General features: G+C 37.7%; 1 protein-coding gene across 2 annotated transcripts in view; it reads right to left on the bottom strand.

Annotated features, from left to right (window-relative positions):
* HGO (homogentisate 1,2-dioxygenase) overlaps nt 1-19,846 on the bottom strand; it is a 47,951-nt gene extending 28,105 nt beyond the window's left edge. Inside the window, exons 1-2 of one of the 2 annotated variants that reach the window (XM_006858251.4) lie at nt 19,652-19,846; nt 9,462-9,692 (exon numbers count right to left, since the gene is read on the bottom strand). In XM_006858251.4, the coding sequence (XP_006858313.1) occupies nt 9,462-9,692; nt 19,652-19,845 (425 nt within the window). In that variant the 5' untranslated portion in view covers nt 19,846. The remainder of the gene's footprint in view (nt 1-9,461; nt 9,693-19,651) is intronic. The other variant, XM_088867583.1, reaches the window with a different exon arrangement.
* Between the last annotated feature and the right edge of the window lie 256 nt (nt 19,847-20,102).

The raw sequence follows: 20,102 nt of genomic DNA, 5'->3' as shown, positions 1-20,102 counted from the left end.
AAAACATTGGTCCATGTCCTGTGCTCAAAAGAGTTGTAATAATGCATAAGAAATTGAGCTTCCAAAGAAGTATTGAATATCTTTTATATTTAATGCTTTTGTCTGTATGAGTACCATCCTATTGACATAAGGTTACTGAATGGAAGATGCAGATGCTTGAGCAGGTTGCTGATCAGATCCAGAAGGTTATAAACATATCAGACAGTTAATACCCGTCATGGTTCCCACGCTATGTATTTGGTCTAATGGAAATACAGGCCTAAGCCAGAGAATTCATGGATTTCATAGGAGAAACTGAAGAAGATTGATGCAGAAGCACTACAGAAGCTCACGAATGATCAAAACTCGAGGGCGAGTTCCCTCTAATTAGGGTAGACTAATGCAGACTTACTTCGAGCAATGAATTTCACGTCCGAAATTTATGGCTTTAGAGCCAATATTGGGCCACGATTTTTGAAGAAAACCAATGAAATAGGGTGTTACCTCGTAGGATTTGAGGCCATTTTCGAAATGATTTCATAATAGCGATTTCGACATCAGAGTGAAAAGTTATGCCTACAAGAAGTAGGGGTTTTTTTAGGGTTATTTTTTAGGATGAGTTTTCCTTAATTTGTTTTCAAGGGCAGAAAAAGCTCAGGTCCAATTTTAATTCGGAGTTCTAATTACATTAGAATTAGGATTAGGTTTAAACAAAGTCTATAAATATGGGTTAAGTTAGGTCTGATCAAGAATTGCTATGACCTTCAAGAACTTCGTTTCTTTTGAATTCTAGTGAACTCTTGGAGCCATTTAAGCCATGCTTGTTTGCTTTTCTTTTTTCTTTCCAGTTCTTCATTGTTTAATCGAATTTGCATCACCAAAAAACCCATTTAGGAGGAGCCGTTTTTTTTTGGAGGTAAGAAATCCAGTTAGGAGATTTTATACATTTGTCCAAGATCCAGATACACATCAGGGAAGTTAACCACAGGGAACCACCGTATGGACATGTTGGTCAATCCCAAGATAAATGACAATGAGTTACGTATTTGTAATCCTAAGACCTACAAATATTCCATTCCAAAATTTTGTATTGAATTTGGTCTTACGGGTGAGATTTCAGCAGAGTTGTAAAAGAGGATGCACTTTGAAACACAAGACTCCAATTGGGCTCGTGAAGGATAAATTCATGAGCGCAATAGGCCCTTGGCTGCTTTTATTTATGAGATTAGGATTTGAAATGGAAACTTATAGAAGTCAATGAGGAGTTCCATAGATGGAACTCGATGATTACTGAGGCGATTGCTACCTTTATTACTTTTTGGTTGTAGGGCATCTTCGTTGGGCCCTTGGATGTTTTTATTTATGGACATGGAACTCCAAATGGAAATGTATAGAAGTCAATGAGGAGTTCCATAGCCCCGTGACCACTGGTGCGAATCCATCATTTCCTGATGGTTGTGGGGCATTTTGGCTCCCGAGCAATTAACATGACTAGCAAGCTGAGAGAGAAATACATTTTATGAAATAGGTTGGTTACTAACATGGATTTGAAAGATTTGTGGTGTAAGAAATGCATCTCTCAAAGTAAGATCCTTCTTTTACACAACTTTGCTTTAAATAATTAACTACCTTACATATGACATCAAGTTGTACAAGAAATACAGTAAAAATGAGACACATGCATGGTAGGGGGGGAAAAGAGAGATCATAAAGATAGAGAACCAAAGAAGTAGCTGATCAGAAACGCTACGTGCTACTCAACTCTTTAACAATTTGATCTTGTTCCCCTCCATGTTTAGCAAATAGATCTGCTTTGTTGTTTGCCTCCCTAAAGGCATGCCAAAAAGATAACTCTTATGTGCTTGCTAAAAGCATGATCTCTTCGAAAGATCTGCCATCCTCAATAGTAATTGCATTCCCATGCTCTGCCATGGTATCACATTTAGGGCGTGTTTGATTGTGGAACAGGATGCCAAAGCCCCCTCTTCCACAAAATATGGAAGCCGCCCCTTTCATGCTTTTGATGCTATTTTAAAACTCCCATGGAATGCCACGCTTCCATCTTGCAGCTTCCACAGGGTTGCAACAAACATGGGAGTGGGATTGGTGGAACTTGGGCCTCCCACTACCAAAAAGCTCCACCAAAACAAACACGCCCTCAAAGAGTTCCCTTCCACCATCATGGAATCACAGATTCTAGAAGGTCCTGAATAGGGCCTCAATCCTCCAAGCCATCGCTCTTAACATCTTATTCCCTATGACCCTAGGCGAACTTAAGAGCTACCATCAAAGTTAAGACATGGATCTTGAGGATTTGTTAGTTATTCCTTTTTCCACAACTTACGCAATATGTTGGTTATGGACCAGGATTTGGAGGATTTTTTGCGTTGGGGACTGGTTCCGCAACTAAATACTCATATGATATTAAAAGGGTGCCCTCCTATGTTGAGATCCTCAAGCAATCATGGGAAATTATTCATTTTAGAAAAGAAAGTGACAGCCCCCAAAAGTAGGATCATCAAAACCCACATCGAGTTCGAAATACCCCAGTCAATTCAACTCATTTAGTGAGTAAGTTTTATAAATGGAACACATAACATGTCTGAGTTTTTCTTCGTATGTAGTTTAATATTTTAATTAATTTGACTATTATATGGCATCTGTTGATGTAGTAGCTTTGTAACACGACCCTGTGAAAGTTGGACAAGGTGAACTAGCACGATATATATAGTTTAAAAATTTTCATTTCTTAACTAGCTATGACACTTACAAAGGTTGAAATAATACAAAATAAACTCAAAAGGAATAAAGATGAAACACAAAATAGATTCTCACTTGCTGCCACTTAATACAACTCTTTCATTTCAATAACAAAAATTACATAAACCTGATTTGGGAACAAGAAATCATCATCATTAGCCTTTTCCAAATTAATTGGCGTCGACTACACGAATCGTGGTCTGCAATTCTGTTCTATTAAATACCATACCCTTAGTGAAGCCATAAGCCTATATATCTTTCCGAACTACTTCCAACCAAGTCCTTTTGGGACTGCCCATTGCCCTTTTAAGTCCTTCTACTTGAACTAACTCGCACCTCCTAATAGGTGATGTACTTGGTCGACGCCACACATGGCCAGCCCACCGAGGTCTACTATCTCTCATCTCATCGCCTATTGGTGCCACATCTAAATTCTCTCGAATGGATCCATTTCAAATTCTATCCCTTCTTGTCTTGCCACTCATCCATCTCAACATCCTCATCTTCGAAACACTCATTCTATGGGTATATGTTTTTTGTCCGCCCAACATTCAGCCCCATAGAGCAACGCTGGTCTCACAGTTGTCATGTAGAACTTGCCCTTCAACTTCATTGGTATGTGGCGATCACATAAAATTCCAAATGCACATCTCCACTTTGCCCAACCAACTCTAATTCTGCGTGGGACATCTTCTTCAATCTCTCTATTTTCCTGGATTATCAACCCAAGATATCATAAGTGCGATCTTTTTTGTACTTTATAGCCGTCAATCTGAACTACTTCCACGTCTCTACTCCTGTTATTATTAAACTTGCATTCCATATAGTCCGGCTAATTTTAAAACCTTTGGATTCTCGAGCATCCCTCCAAAGTTATAACTTTGTGCTGACGTCATTTCAGGTCTTATCAATCAAAACTATGTCATCTGCGAGCAACATGCACCACGGTACCTCATCTTGTAGGTGCCTAGTTAAGTCGTCCATAACTAAGACAAAGAGGTACAGGCTCAATGCTAACCCTAGATGTAGACCTATTGTCACTGAAAAATCACTCGTCTCTTCACTAACTGTTTGTACACTAGTTAGTGCTCCATCGTATATATCTCTCACCAAGTCAAGGTAGTGTCAAGAGACTTATTTCCAACACCCACCAAATCAAATCTCGAGGTACTCTATCACAAGCTTTCTCTAAATCAATAAAGACCATGTGGAGGTCTTTTCCCTTCGCTCTAAACTTCTCAATCAATTGCCTAAGTAGGAAAATAGCCTCAGTTGTTGACCTTCCTAGGATAAAACCAAATTGGTTTTGAGATACACTCTTCATACCTTACTCGTTGCTCAATCACTCTCTCCCAAAGCTTCATAGTGTGGCTCATAAGCATGATCCCTCGATAGTTCGCACAATTCTATATGTTTCCTTTGTTCTTGTAAATAGGTATTACAACATCTTTCCTCCATTCGTCTGGCATTTTCTTTGTTCCCAACACCTTATTGAACAGCTTCGTCAAGTAGTCAATGCCAATCTCCCCCATGCACTTACAAACCTCTATCGGGATACTATTTGGTCCTAAATCCTTTTTAAAGCTTCTTTTACTTCCGACATCCTAATCCTATAAATATATCTATGACGTCTGCCCTCATTTGTACCCGCAATTCCTTCTATCGTTATGTTCCCATTGTGTTCGTCATTTAATATTTCTTTAAAATAAACTCTCCATCATCCGTTGACCTCGTCATCTTTCACTAAGACCCTTTGATCCTCACTCTTAATGCATTTATTATAGTCTAGATCCCTACTCTTTTTCTCTCTTATTCTTGCTAATTTGAAGACATCTTCACCTTCTCTTATTCCCAATTTATTGTATAGCATATCATATGCCTTAAGTTTAGCTTTACTTACTATTTGTTTAGGGTTTTTCTTAGCATTGTTATATTCTTCTAAGTTTTGATCGTTTCTATTGCACTGCCAAGTTTTATGACATGATCGTTTTTCATTAATGGCCTTCTGAACCTCATCGCTCCACCACCAAGTTTCCTTATCGAAGTTTCTTTTCCCTCTAGATTCTCCTAAAAACTCTTTTGCCACTTTCTTGATACAGTCAGTCATAGCATTCCATATTACATTGGCATCATGTTCAGAGTTCAATTTTCTTTCGTCAACTAATTTATCCCTAAATGGGACTATTTTCTCATTTTGTATATTCTACCACCTAGTTCTTGGACCTCCATTACATTCAGCCCTTCTTTTCCATGTCTTTATGCAGACGTCCATAACCACGAACCTATGTTGGGTAGTCAAACACTCTCCTGGGATAACCTTGCAGTCTTTACATGATGGTCGATCTACCTTCTTTACTAGGAAGAGGTCTATCTGGCTTTTATCTGATCTACTTTTATAGGTTATTAAATGTTCATCTCACTTTTTAAAGTAAGTGTTCATTATTGCTAGGTCATAAGCCAGAGCAAAATCTAAAACAGGCTCAACCATCTCATTTGGGAACAAGAAATACAAACTATATAAACAAAAATTAAAGTGTCAAAAGATTACCTCAATTGGATTTGATACATCCAACTAGGGTCTCCTCCGATGGCGCACGAGGATCAAGGTCTTTCTCATATCTTTACAAGTATGAGAAGCCTAGGCTAGAAACCCTTCAATGGTAAGAGCCATATGGAATAAGATCAAGGCCTCAAGACTATGTGTATGGGGTGTCCCTTTGGCTACTATGGTTGAGGTGTGGCCCTCTTTTCTTCTCTAAATTCTCTACGTGTTAGAGAGATGGTAGAGAGATGAGAGATATCAGAGTGAGAGAAGGGCATGAGGCTCTTTAAGGAGAGAGAGATGTAACATAGGTTTTGAGAATGGGATCCCCCATTGAGACTTTTTATAGACTCATGATTCAGTTAGAGTTTCTAAGGCTAGCCATTCCTTATGGAGATTAAATCTAGACTATTAATCATAGGAGACCTGTGAGGTAAGAGATCTTAGCCTTACAATCCATAGATCAGCCATCATGATCTAATGGAAGGTGCTAGAACATTATCCTTCAGTTTTTTTAACCTAATCCCATCAAAATATATAGTGTCGAGAAAAATTAATTTACTTTACTTTTAATTTCTTCACTCTCTTACACATGCCTCTTTGAAAAGTCAAATATCTTTTCATTACAAAACCTTCCCTTTTAGTTCAATCAATTGAGTGGCAGGTTCATGCCCCAACAAAATAAGAAAACAAATTGCACATAGTGGGGCGGCACGCCCATAAGGCCACAAGTGGGCCCCATGCACCTCCCTCCCCACATGCTATAATTTGGCGAGGCTCATGAAGAATAATGGACCTCAATATATCTTAGTTATTTTGAAATTAATATCAAGATTTTTTTAAAATATTTAATATTTTATTTTTCTCTTTGAATAATCAAATATCTGAAAATTCAATTTAAGCCCATTTATAAATCTATTTTGAAAAAAATAAAATACCCAGAGATTTTAAAAAATTCATTTTGTCATTTTAAAAATCATTTATAATCAAATTAATTATTATTAAGTTAATTTGATAGGATCTGGATCCAACTATATTAAGGAAGTAGCGAAATTGCTAAAGCACTCCATCTTCTATTAGAGACCATGAACCACACTCACTTTCTCAAACTGACACAGTAGTTCCCATAACCCATAGTCCATCACAGGGATCCATAATTGGGCTATCGAAGTCAGCTAATAGATGATGGGACACAATCATAATCTATGGATTACATGTTCCCCCAAGGGACAAGCCTAGATCACATAGACCTATGCACACACATCAATGTTTGGTGCATGGGGGTTACCTTTCGCACTTGTACACGTAACATTTTTAATGGTGCTTCGCTTCCCGATACGGCTATCATGTGTACATGTCGTGTGATGGACTATGATGAGGATTTGGCTCTTGTCCCTTCAAGCCTACCAATCACACACAAGGTTTACATTGTCCTTTGGTTAACTACCTTGAGAAACTCTGACCTCATCAAGAGATAACCTGTATCAGTTGTGCTCTATGCCCAGGTATCTGAGGGTTTTAGTACTCAACTGACCTAGCTCATCAAGCCTAGTTTGAGTCTCGGCATCAATATTGCCAACCTCAGTCCCTCTGGACCATACTCCCACTGAAGTTCATTGTTCCACTATAGTAAAATTTGTTACATGTCCGGATCTCCTGCAGGAATGGTTTGGAAGATCCAAAAATAGTGGTATTTGCAAGCAACAACATAATGGAGGCAGTCAATCAATATAGATTGATCCGAAATCTGATTCAAATCCAATATAGCACCTATGGGTACATAAGAAATGTATCGAAGAGATTCTTTTTAATGAATAGATCCGATTGCAACTTCGAATATGGAATTCAAAGGGATCAAATAGGAAATGATACTCTGAATCATATAACTATAATGAAATATACGATCAACCAACATTTATCGAATTTGAAAAAGAGTCAGAAGAAATGGTTCGATCCTCTTATTTCTCGAACCAAGAGATTCATGAATCGGGATCCTAATGCATATAGATACAAATGATCCAATGGGAGGAAGAATTTCCAAGAACATTTGGAACATTTCGTTTCTGAACAGAAGAACCGTTTTCAAGTAGTGTTCGATCGATTACGTATTAATCAACATTCGATTGATTGGTCCGAGGTTATCGACAAACAAGATTTGTCTAAGTCACTTCGTTTCTTTTTGTCCAAGTCACTTCTCTTTTTGTCTAAGTCACTTCCTTTTTTCTTTGTGAGTATCGGGAATATCCCCATTCATAGGTCCGAGATCCACATCTATGAATTGAAAGGTCCGAATGATCAACTCTGCAATCAGTTGTTAGAATCAATAGGTGTTCAAATCGTTCATTTGAACAAATTGAAACCTTTCTTATTAGATGATCATGATACTTCCCAAAGATCGAAATTATTGATCAATGGAGGAACAATAGCACGATTTTGGTTCAATAAGATACCACAGTGGATGATTGACTCATTCCATACTAGGAATAATCGCGGGAAATCCTTTAAGAACACGGATTCCTATTTCTCAATGATATCCCACGATCGAGACAATTGGCTGAATCCCGTGAAACCCTTTCATAGGAGTTCATTGATATCTTCTTTTTATAAAGCAAATCAACTTCGATTCTTGAATAATGATTCCCTTTTTATGTGGAAAAGACCCGTATCAATAATTATGATCTTACATATGGACAATTCCTCAATATCTCGTTCATTCGGGGGAGAACCAGCTAGCTCTGGGTTCGAGTGGCATTTCACCCCTAACCACAACTCATCCGCTGATTCTTCAACATCAGTCGGTTCGGACCTCCACTTAGTTTCACCCACCTCCACTTAGTTTCACCCACCTCCACTTAGTTTCACCCAAGCTTCATCCTAGTCATGGATAGATCACCCAGGTTCAGGTCCATAAGCAGTGACAATTGCCCTATGAAGACTCGTTTTCGCTACGGCTTCGGTGGGTTCCCTTAACCAAGCCACTGCCTATGAGTCGCCGGCTCATTCTTCATAAGGCCTTTAAATAGCCGCAAAATTCCAACATCCTAGCGATGAGCTAGGTTTGATCCCCAATACTAACATTTGTTTTATTGACTTTTTACAAGAAATTGCTGAAAAACTAGCTGAAATTTTCTGATTTCACTATTTAACTTGGCAAGCTGATTCATTTGGCCTAGACTGAGTTTGCCATCAAGTTCGAGTTTTTAAAATCTGATTAGAAGACCATAATACAAGATCAGAGGGTGCCAGTGGCAAAGAAAACAAGGACCAAACTTTCTCATAAACTCTAGCTTAGGAGGGAGGGCAAGTGGCAAACATAGTACAGAGACGAAAAGAGGAAATATTTGAAAATTGCAATATCATAACACTACTTCAGCAAAACAACAAAACCATCTTAAAATTTTTGTGAGCAATTTCCTCAAATGTGGAAAGCACGATTCCAATCTCAGCCTCAGAAACTATCTTGCATTTGAGTTATATTTCAGTATCACGAATTACCACATTCCAAGATAACAATACCCCTCAGTCCACATATTGGTCACAAGCTCCAAAACCTCATGAAACCCGGGTGAAGAAATCAGAGATAGGAGCCTTCATTTAAGGTCATGAAATCAGTTTGGGGCCAACCCAGTTGAGGTCTTACGGGTCACATGGCAAACCAATGGCGTCCTGGAAATCACCATCTCATGGATAGAGAGGTCAGGCCCTGCGGATGATATGAAAGAGGGAACCCTATAATCTGGATTGTTCCTTTGTTTACACTGCCTGGACTCATCACGGCAAATCTGGTAGATGAGTCCTCACACATAGGACCCATGACCATGGCCCAGAGAAAGGCAGTACCAATTAACATTTGAGAAATGGTAGAAAGACAAAGATGCAGTTGTCTGCATTTGTCATGTAACAAATACATAAAAACACCTAATATATAGTTTATGCTTTTCATGAACCACTTCAGCTTTGTTTCAGTTAAAAATTAGTTCAATGACGAACCTAGTAGTAGAACAATAATAGTTTATGAGAACTAGTCCTCTCAAAATATTCATGAAAAAGGGAAAAGGGAAAATTAGGAAAAACATGCAATACACACAAAATGAGGATCAGTGAATTAAACTACGACGAAAAAATTTCCATTATTGACCTACCCCACCATAACAATACACAACGAGATAGACATGCTTACATATGAACAGCATATCCATGCCTAAGGAAAGAGCTTCCGGCCCCACATATTGTGTATAGCCCATCAATAAAATCAGTTGGTGACTCTGGAACGTCAGCAGGCTTCCATCGCAGTTGAGTTGGAGTAGCAGAGCTCGAAGATTGATTGAATTCACTAACCAGATGTGCGTGTGTAGGAACCCGAGGATGGAATGGTTCGTGAGTCACAGATGGTTTGATCCGATACAACCAACTGACAAAAATAAATAAGATTTTAATATTTACGACAGATTAATCTTCCATAAAACAGCATATTCTGTAGATACAACAATATAAACAGAGCATAATCCGTACATTGTATCAACAACAAGAAATGGACATAATCAATTAAGATTAACAACAGAGCGACTCCAAGGAGTCTGATGGTGTCCCAAACAAGATGTCCCTTCATTACTCTCTTCAAAGTTGAAATCAGCAGTTATAGCAACCAAAGGAAAAATTAAGTTATATAATCAAGATTCTCTATTCAACCTAATTAACTACCAAATCATAGGAGTTGAAGCTATGAGAAAAATATTCATGCGATGAAATAGGACTATCAATAGGTTTAACAGAATGAAACTGCCATTATGGCTGTTTGATGGACATGCACAGAATATTGAAGAACTCAGACTTCAAAATATCATCAAACATGAATTAGAAAGGGCACAGTCTCCGAATCCAACTATGGACATGCAAGGAATGCGTCCAACTAGAAAAGGATGGAGAAACCAATCACAAAATGAACTTATAATGCAAAATGGATTGCAATTCCACCAACATTTGCCTTCCCTGAGGATATCATCAGAGTGTTGCAAGTTCAACCATCTCAACGCAATGAACAAGCCCAACCCATTTGGGTCCTCTTTCCCTATAACTAGAATTGGACCTCCTTTTAGAAATTCAATTCAAATAGATCAGCTAGAATCAAGAGGCAAAGCCTTTCTGCACAAGTAAAATATAAAAACCGAATCAAGTCACCCACCAACTTGGACACTGGAATCCCTCCATTAAGAAGACTTAAAATAGACAATAACAACTAGACTGCAGATGGGATCCTCCAAGGATAAGAAGCTCTTGCTAGCCAAGCCAACAGCAGAGAAACTTCATCCTAGATGTACCAAAGAAACACATCATACCGTGCCAGTGTAACTGATGCATTTGAAAAGCTCCATTGAGTCATTCTTTCCTCCCCACCCAACACCCCCCCCCCCCCAACTCAGGGACCATATTTGCCATTGCTGAAGATAATTTCCAGTGAGCTAGTTCCTTTTTATACCAACCAATATCTTATTCTTAACTGATAAAACAGCACATAATTTTAGAAGAAACTCCCTCACACGGATTATATGGACAAGAAATTCCACAAGGCCTCCTGGTCAAAAGCTTAATATAAGAATCTCACATAGAACTCTCCAAGGTTTGTCCAAAACAGAATCATCATGAACACATGAAGACTTCCACTCTCGTAGAGAACCATTCTACCTCCAAGTTCCCCAAGCAAGATGTTGCGAAAATCACATGGTCACCACCAAAAGGTTCAACTTGAGTCTGCAGCTTCACAAAGAAAGAACTATAACGCAACCCATAAAAATGTCTGTCCAAAGAGGGAATCCTCAAACCCATCTGGCCAAGTTCCAAATGCTCATGGACAAGGTATCACGCCCGTCATTTGCAAAGCAAGAACCATGCTCAACTACTTACAAGGGCTCAAAATTGAACCAAAAACCCACAAATTTCTTACGTGATTATGTCAATTTCCTAATAAGGTTGAAGGTCCTAATCCCAAAATAGGAGTGTTATTAACAAGCTCAATGACTTAGAGATCGAGTCTAAGATACAGGTATAGATCCCATGCTCCATCAATCCTCTATCAGCAACAGAAGCCACAAAGGCCCCAACAATTGGCTAAAAATGGGACGGCCCCTAGACAAGGTCATGCATGAAACTTCTGAAGTATGTTTCTAACCCAGCCAAAGTATGTTTGAAACCAAGGTAACAAATATCTCAAAGCTTGGGATAAGGAAAATAATGGAATGGAAGTTCCCACAAGTGACAAAAGTTCCTGCAAGGCTATACATCTTAGGTGGTTTATCCAGCTTCATTTGCTAGACATGATGCCATCGAGCAAGTTTATAAGGGTTCTCCACATGTGTGAGCTTTGCCAATTACTTCTTTGCCCTTTAGCCTTTGTGGTTATCTATTCTAATACATAATTAAAAAAAAAAACTAAGGGTATTTTTGTAAGGCCATATTGGATACAATTGGAACAAAAACATGGGCCAAGGACAAAATGGTAAAGTCGCATAACTTAGGGTTAAAGTGAGTAATAATGGTGTGAAATCCCATCCCTTCATCCTAGTGGTTGAATGGGGATGGGTGGCTAGTTACATTAGCCTCTCATGTGCCTTTGGATTAGTGCATTAAAGGTGTTGATTGAATCCAAAGTTACACCCATGTTATAAAAGCACATCATGAGATCTCAAACCCTAACTATCTCAACTCTTGAACCATTTTGGAAAATAGTTCCTCCCCTCCTTCTTCTAAGGTTTTGTGAGAGAGATTGAAGAGAGAGAAAATTTGGAGTTCCATTAATGGTGATCTTGATGGTGGTCCTCATTTCTTATGCTTAAGTCCATAGTGTGCATTTATCAAGGTAAACTCCATTGAATTTTCTTTTCTCATAAGGTCATATCCTTGGCATCTATAGTTGCTAGAGTTTTGAATTTAGAAAAGTTTCATTGATCTTAGAATCCTCATTTGATCATCTTTTTCATCATGCTTATTCATAGTGTGGTCCTTCATGAGTTACAGCTTATATACATGAGAATCCATAATCATGCATAATATCCACTAATTACTTTGCTTCAAACCCATCAAATAATTTAGTCTTAGAGTGTCATTCCATTTTCAAAACTTTTTCATCACGTTTTTACCTATGAAGGTTCATAATCTTTCCATACAAGACTGTTTTGGTGGTCCAAGAGACCACCGTGCGTAGTTTGGCCATAACTCTCTTGTTCTTTATCCGATTCAATTCAAACCTTTGTCATTCTATTTTGGATGATAATGCCAATGTGTTAAGATCTTAAAAAGTGATTTTAAGGGGTGTAATTTCTTCTCATTTGGATTAGACACTCTTGTGAGATTGAACCACTTTTGAACGATCCGAAAGGACAAAATTAAGTCCTTGTAGGGCCCGATTGCGTGGCCCCATGGCTTCCCTATTTTAATTTGGTATTCTAATTCCATGTTTAGTTGATTTTATTCTTTAGAATTTTATTTAGATTAGTTGCATGATGTATTTAAGCTTTGGGACATAGTTTATGTAATTTGTGCTATGAAAGTGTAAGTCATAAGCTAGTCTTGCTTTATATGTAATTGCCCCATAAGTGGTTAGTATTTGAGTTTATTTACAGTGGTTATACAAGGCTAGAAATGGTTGTAATTGTTATGTAAAAAGATTGTAACTTATTCACTTAGCTTGGTTTTTAGCAAGTGGCTTATTGAAGGTGTCCATTTTGCCTTGTTTTTCGGCTTGGAAATTTGCTCTAGTCTTTGTATCCACTTTCAGTTTTGACAGCTTGTTATTTCATAAATCATATGCCTTCCTCTATTTTGGATGGAAAAATCACCACTTTTTTTTCTTTTACCCAATAGACCCTTGTTTACGGTGCCCCCCAAAGTTTTTGGGTGTGTTGGCTTTGTTCAGGTCTTCGGCCATGGAACAAACAAAATGGATCCCCGAGCTATTAAGTGTGTATGTTTAGGGTAATCTCATACCCAAAAAGGCTATCAGTGTTATCATCCTCATTTGAAAAAGAACTGTGTATCTGCTGATGTTACCTGTTTTAAAAATATTCCATACTTTTCTGATGAGGGTAAAATGCTAGAAATAAATTCAGGACAGTCCGCACAAAGGTTGAATTCACAACCCATTACTTCCTCTACTCCAGTTTCCATTCCTATTCCTTTCTCGATTGATAATTCATTATCTCAAAGTCTCCTTCTATAGAGCCTGCCTCTCCTCCTATTACTAGTGTTCCACATAAGCAACCTCTCAAAGTGTATGAGAGAAATTAAAAGAGCCATTACAACAAACTCAAGCAACCGACCAACTTCTTCTTTATCTATGGATCCTCATCCTATTCCTGAACCTACTCCTGAAGTTGAAAGTATTGATCACCCAATAGCATTTCATAAAGGTCACCGATCATGTACAAAACATCTTATTGCTTATTTTGTTACATTTGAAACTTTGTCTCCACATTATAAGAATTTTGCTTTTAGCTCTTTCGTCTATTTCCATACCTATATGCCTATCAGGAAGCTCTTTTGCATGTTGGATAGAAGAAAGCTATGGATGAGGAAATTGTTGCGCTTGAGTCAAATGGTACTTGGGAGCTCATTGATTTGCCAATAGAAAAAAGACCAGTTGGATGTCATTGGGTATTTACCATTAAGTACTAGCCAGATGGATATGTAAAGAGATTAAAGGCTAGACTGGTGGGAAAGGGATACAATAAGACATTTGGTAATAATTATTCTAAGACATTAAGGGGTGGTTATTACGGCAACTTGATGTCAAGAATGCATTCCTTCATGGGGATTTACAAGAAGTCTATATGGAGCAACCATCGGGGTCTATTGCTCAGAGGGAGTTAGACAAGGTATGCGCTGGATATATAGCCCTTTTGTGTGCGATGCTAGCACTGTTCAAAGTCATAGTGGGAGTGACCAAGAACATTGTGGCTAGTGGAATCTTTGCATACTGGGATCCAAATAGACCAAAATAACCTTGTTTGACTGAAGCGAGGTTCTTGGACAATTTTGTGAATCGAGGGGTTTTAGGGTTTTTCTCTAGCCAAAGTCGATATGACTGCGTTCGCCTCATGTCGTGTGAGCAAGGGCTTAGGATCAGTGGATCCCGGCTCGTTTAAGATATGTTTTGTGTAAGCCCTGTGTGAGCATAGCTAGGCTATAAGAGGACATAAGCCCAAATCCTTACCATATGAAGCTTGCTCACAATGTGTGCACAGACAGTCGCATTTTGAGAAACCGTTCTGATGAGATAAGATCCACCTATCAGAACTGTACACACTTGCTGAGAGAGGAAGCCTACATCCGCAAGAGTGCACGTCCTTAGAGGGCAACTGTAATCCAATGAACACCCTGGAGTCCGTCCAACTGTCGGTTACCTAATGGGCATGACGTAGAAACCCTAACCTTAGACATGAGACCCTTGTTTGGTTGTAACACATAACATTGATAAGTATGCACTAGTTTATGGTACATGTGTGAGGCACGTGTGTGATCACATATGGGAGTGTAGAGATTTCACTATTTTCATAAAATGTTTAAACTCTTAAACTCCTAATTTTGTGATTTGATATCCATTAGATTTTTGAAATGGAGGATTGTGATTAGTGTGAAGAAGATAAGGGGGACACACCATGACATGGGATGATATAATCTCCCCCCTTTGATAATGATATTGCAGTAGCTTGTGTAAAACACAAGTCTTAACACCTAAGGTAGCAAAAGGTGGCACGTCACCCTCATTAGGGTTCTATAAAGATCACATTAAATCAAAGTTGGTGATTTGTTGTTTTGAAAATCTATGGTTGAGATGAATTGGATTTGAAAATTAGGGTTCATGGGCACTTAAGATATTATTGCAATTTTGGAGGTGTTATGTGGGCATGGTGATAAGGGTGTACTCAATCATCACCATCCATGTGACAGCCATCAATGGTGATTAACTAGGCTAAATCTTTAGCCTCTCTCAACCCTTTGATCCCTCAAAGGGTGGTTGAAATCTAATCTAGATTTTATACCCCACATGAAAAATTTTAAAAGGACCACTTCCGACTTCATTCAACACTTCTTGCCTGCATTTTAATTCACCACTCCTTCTCAAAGAGGCTCACCCCCCACTCATAGCTTGCTTCTTCTTTCATCTCAAAGATCATTAGTTGAGTTTCTTACCTCCTTCATAATTACATTCCTCCCATCCCATGATCAAAGTCTGGTCATTGAAGCCTCATCAAGCACCCTCCCTTGATTTAAGGTTGTTATCATGTCAAGGCAATGCTGTTGGAATTTATGATAACAGTAAGCAATTCTCGCTCATAGTTTCTTTTTGAAGTGTTGCGGTGTTTCAATTAAAGAGCCTTTGCATTTGTATATTTTGTTGGTGTAGTTTTAAAGCTATTAAATGCAAATTGTTGTGGCTTCAATGCTATTGAAAATACAATTGTATGATGCATAACAATAAGCATTTAGTATGCTCCAAGTACCAAGTTTAGCCCTCTTGATCCCATAAGTGTTTGGATATTAAACCAAACCCTAGAGTCAAAACTATCCCGTTTGGAGCCCGTTTTGGCTCCATTTTCTCCCCCTTCGATTCACATGGTCCAATGTCCAATTTATTGTTCTTTTGCACTCTTTATAAGAATGAGAATTTCGAGATGTAGTGGTGATATGGTTGCTTCCCAAGATTAAATTGAAACCACGCCCTTCTTGTGTTATCGATTGCGAGTGATAGCAAAGGCTGTGATCATACCACTGCAGTATTCGCATGGTGGGTGTGTGAAATCGGCTTCCCATAAGTATTGAACTCATGCACACTTACTTTTTAGTCTTTGCTTTTGTTTTATTGCTTTATGGTTGAATTGTAAAAGAGTTGTGCTCAACTTGTAAGGTTATTGTTGATCAAAGACTATTGGATTTTGATTTTGTATTTTGATTTGTAGTTTGTAATAAATAGGGTTTTCCCCAAGGTTCAATGGAAGTTTATGTAAAGTGTTTTTAAATTTTTTTTGTTTTGTATGCTTTGTGTGATTCCCCTGATACTACTTCAGTATGCAGGTTAAAGGAAACAATTTATCGCCTAAACTAGTCACCACACGTATGGTTTGAGAAATTCAGTGAACTTGTTATGGAATATGGGTTTCAACGGGAATTATGTGGATCATTCAGTATTTATTCAAATACAAGCCGTTGGAACTATTATCTTGGTTGTTTATATTGATGATATTATTATTACATGCAGTGATCAAGAAGAAACTAGAAAATTGAAGTATTATCTACAACAATATGGTTTGACAAAATAATTGGGGCAACAAAGATATTTTCTTAGGATTGAAGTAGCTTGGCCACAATATGGTATTTACCTATCCCAAAGGGAAAATGTAACTGATTTACTAACAGAAACAGGGATGTTGGGGGCTAAACCAGTTAACACACCGATAGATCCAAGTTCCAAACTATCAGTGGATCAAGGAGACTTACTAGAAGATCCTGGAAGATATAGAAGACTTGTAGACTTATATACCTGACAATCACTAGACCAAATGTAGCCTTTGTTGTGAGTGTACTAAGTCAGTTTACGGCTTTATGCATCCAAGAATACTACACTGGGAAGAAATAAGAAGAATTTTGAGATACCTGAAGGGAGCCCCAGGCCCATGATCCTTTACAAGAAGACTGGCCACTTTGACATTGAGAGTTATTCTGATGCAAATTAGGCAAGATCACCTTCAAATAGAACATATGCTACAGGCAATTGCACTTTTGTTGGAGGAAACTTGGCAACTTGGAAAAGTAAGAAACAGAATGTGGTAGCCAGATCTAGTGCAGAGGATGAGTATAAAGCTATGACTCATCCTACGAGTGAGTTAATGTGGCTGAAAACCTTAATGCAAGAAATGGGTTTTTCAATTACTAAACCAATGAAGATGTTTTGTGGCAATTAGGCAGCCATTCATATTGAGAGCAATCCAGTCTTTCATGAAAAACAAACTATATTAATGCCGATTGTCACTTCAATTCATGAGAAAGTGACTAACAAGCAAATAACAACCCCATATGTAAAGTCATCATATCAATTAGCTAATATACTTCAAGGGGCTTAGTCATAACCATACCCAGAAGATTTGTTCCAAGCTGGGCATGGGTGACATCTATGCTCCAACTTGAGGCGGCATATTAAAGAAGAACTTATTTTGCGTATTGAGGTATTTTCGTCATTTTAATATACTTTAGGATACTTATTTTTATTAAGGGTATTTTTTTCCTTGGTAGATCCTAAACAAACATTGTAAATAAAGATATTAGTGGGGTATGAAGTGACTAAATCTCATGTCACGCTCCTCTTTTTTCTCTTTCATCCTTTCTTTCTTCTCTATGTCTTTGCCTCTTCCTTTCCCTTTCTCTCTCTAGTTTTAACCTTTTTACAGTTCATGGCACTGCTTATAACACTGTTCACAGTAGTCTTCACGAGTACTATTCAAAAAGATAAAGCAAAAATTTAGCTCAATATGCGGTACCAAATATCCATGAGAGCGTAGATATTCATAATGGCATCATGTCCATCGTGTGCATTAACCCAAAAAAAATGGAATTAAGTTTAATTTTAAGAAAAAACTTATACATGTCAACCTTATACTATAGAATAGGGCGCATCTTAAAAATCCAATCGATATGGTTATCCTAACATCAAATAAACCCTACAATTCATCATCTCGAAAATGAAATGTATGAATATGAAAAAAAAAAAAAAGGATTTTAAATCCTAAAAAAAGTGCATCTTGTACAACAGTATCTACACCGTCTATTTTAAAAAAAATTAAGTGTTTATAGATCTACTTAATTTACACCAATTTTTGGAGCTTTAAATTTCATAATTAAGGGTCGAAATAGATTTTTAGGCGACCATAAGAGTTTCCAGCACTGGAACTGCATCTTTTAGCAAGATTTAGAGGTGCACCTTTCTTTGATTGTTTAAGGTTGATACCTTATACAAACTGCACACTTTAAATAATTCTTTCACTAATATATTTCAAAGGTCAATGGATGACTACAAGAATTTCCAAATGCAGGCCATATGTATAAAGAACCGCATGTCATAAATTTGGTGTTTTTTTTCCTAGATTCTCATACCTAACACAAAAAATATAACAAAGAGAGTTGAATTATCAAGAGTACATTGCTTTGGTCCATAAGAGACATGGAAGTGGAAAGGACATAGAGCATGATACAAGGCGAGAAGAGGAGACAGGATACACATACAATTAAGCATGAGTTTCGACATCAATACAAAAGCATTCGAACAATTGAATAATCATAGGCTTTGCAGCAACAAAGTCTACAGTATATCATATTTCCTCATATAATATAGATGATGACAACTTATACTAAAACACATTCATCAAAGGATGTGCAACTATAAAATAAGGCTATTCCACACTCATCAAGGTACTAAAGATGGTTGATGCTATGGGCTTAGACAGTAGTGCTTGAAATGTCATGAGCATGCCTTCCGGGATAATTATGAATGTAGAGACTAGATCAGTTATAAATGAAACACATAGCCTTTAAGGATCAATCTATAACAGTAATAAAACATGAGAATGGGAAGCTGAACAATGCAGAACAAGCGAATCCCAATCAACCCGAAAGAAAACAACCTTCGAATTTGCTATTAATATGCAAACAGGGGTTCTCTTAGTTCCTTCACTAGTTTCCCTTTTGTCCTTCCCAATTTCTCAACTTGCACAGTTGCATATGTAAATTGGAATTAAGCAAGAGTTCACAAATGTAAGCTCATGGTTCTCAAAAGTTATCCCTGGTGAAATTAATAAGTCTTACAATAATGAAAATCATAAAAAGACTTCCTTCAGATTCCAAGTTCCATTTGCATTTCCAAGGATTTAGGCAGAATAGTTGCGCATCTAAGCAAATACCTAGTTTACAGTTACATGTTCATACCAAATAAAAACACAAACCCAAACTCCATCATGAAGACGAATCATGGCCCAACAAGAGAAGTTAAGAACAAATCGATTCAAGCTCACTACTATTGAGAAAACCAGACAACAGAAATCATTTTCACCGAAAGTCGATCATTTCAATTGTACCAAACCAAATTAGAATGTGGCAATTATGATCCCAATATTCTGAATTACCTTTATAAAAGTAAAAGAGAAAAGAAAAAATAGGAAATGAAAAAAAACTTAACGGCAATCAAATTGTGAAGATAAATTGATTTACAAAGAGGGTTGATCAGATGATCACAGTGAACCGAGTTTCTCAATATCTCAAACCAAGCTCCAATAAAGGGAGGGGAAGAAAGATATAGAGAGAGGCAAACCAAGCAAAGAGTTGGCTAACCTCCTCTGGTTAAGCTTGCGAGGTGCTGTAAAAGCAGTTCCAGAGATCTGCTCAGCGTAAAGTCCGAAAGGGCAGAGGAGAGGGCTGTTCTGATCACGAGGCAACGCTCCCCCCATTGCTTCAGACGAAAAAACATTACCAAAACCAGACTGGTATTCCAAACTCGAAAAACCATTTTCGTCACTCGAACCCATCAATCCAAACCTTTCTCTCTCTCGAACTGTTTTAACTCCCTAATTTCAAAAAAGACAATGGTATAGACCCACAAAAATCGAAAGAAGTACCAATGTGACCTTTTGCCAAGGAATATAAATTTTTTTTTATTTTTTTTAATCAGCTCTTCGTCTTTAGCAAAAGATCACTTATTGGTCTTACGACAATCAATAAATATCTCAAAAAAAAACCAACATAACAATAAAACAAAACTCAACGACTTGAACCCATTTACACA

This window comes from Amborella trichopoda, chromosome 5 (assembly GCF_054954075.1).
Source record: "Amborella trichopoda isolate Santa Cruz 75 chromosome 5, AtrichopodaSantaCruz75HAP2 v2.0, whole genome shotgun sequence".
In the NCBI taxonomy this organism is placed as follows: Eukaryota; Viridiplantae; Streptophyta; class Magnoliopsida; order Amborellales; family Amborellaceae; genus Amborella; species Amborella trichopoda.
Note: the sequence above shows the minus strand (reverse complement) of the source record. Positions and strands in the feature narration are given on the sequence as shown.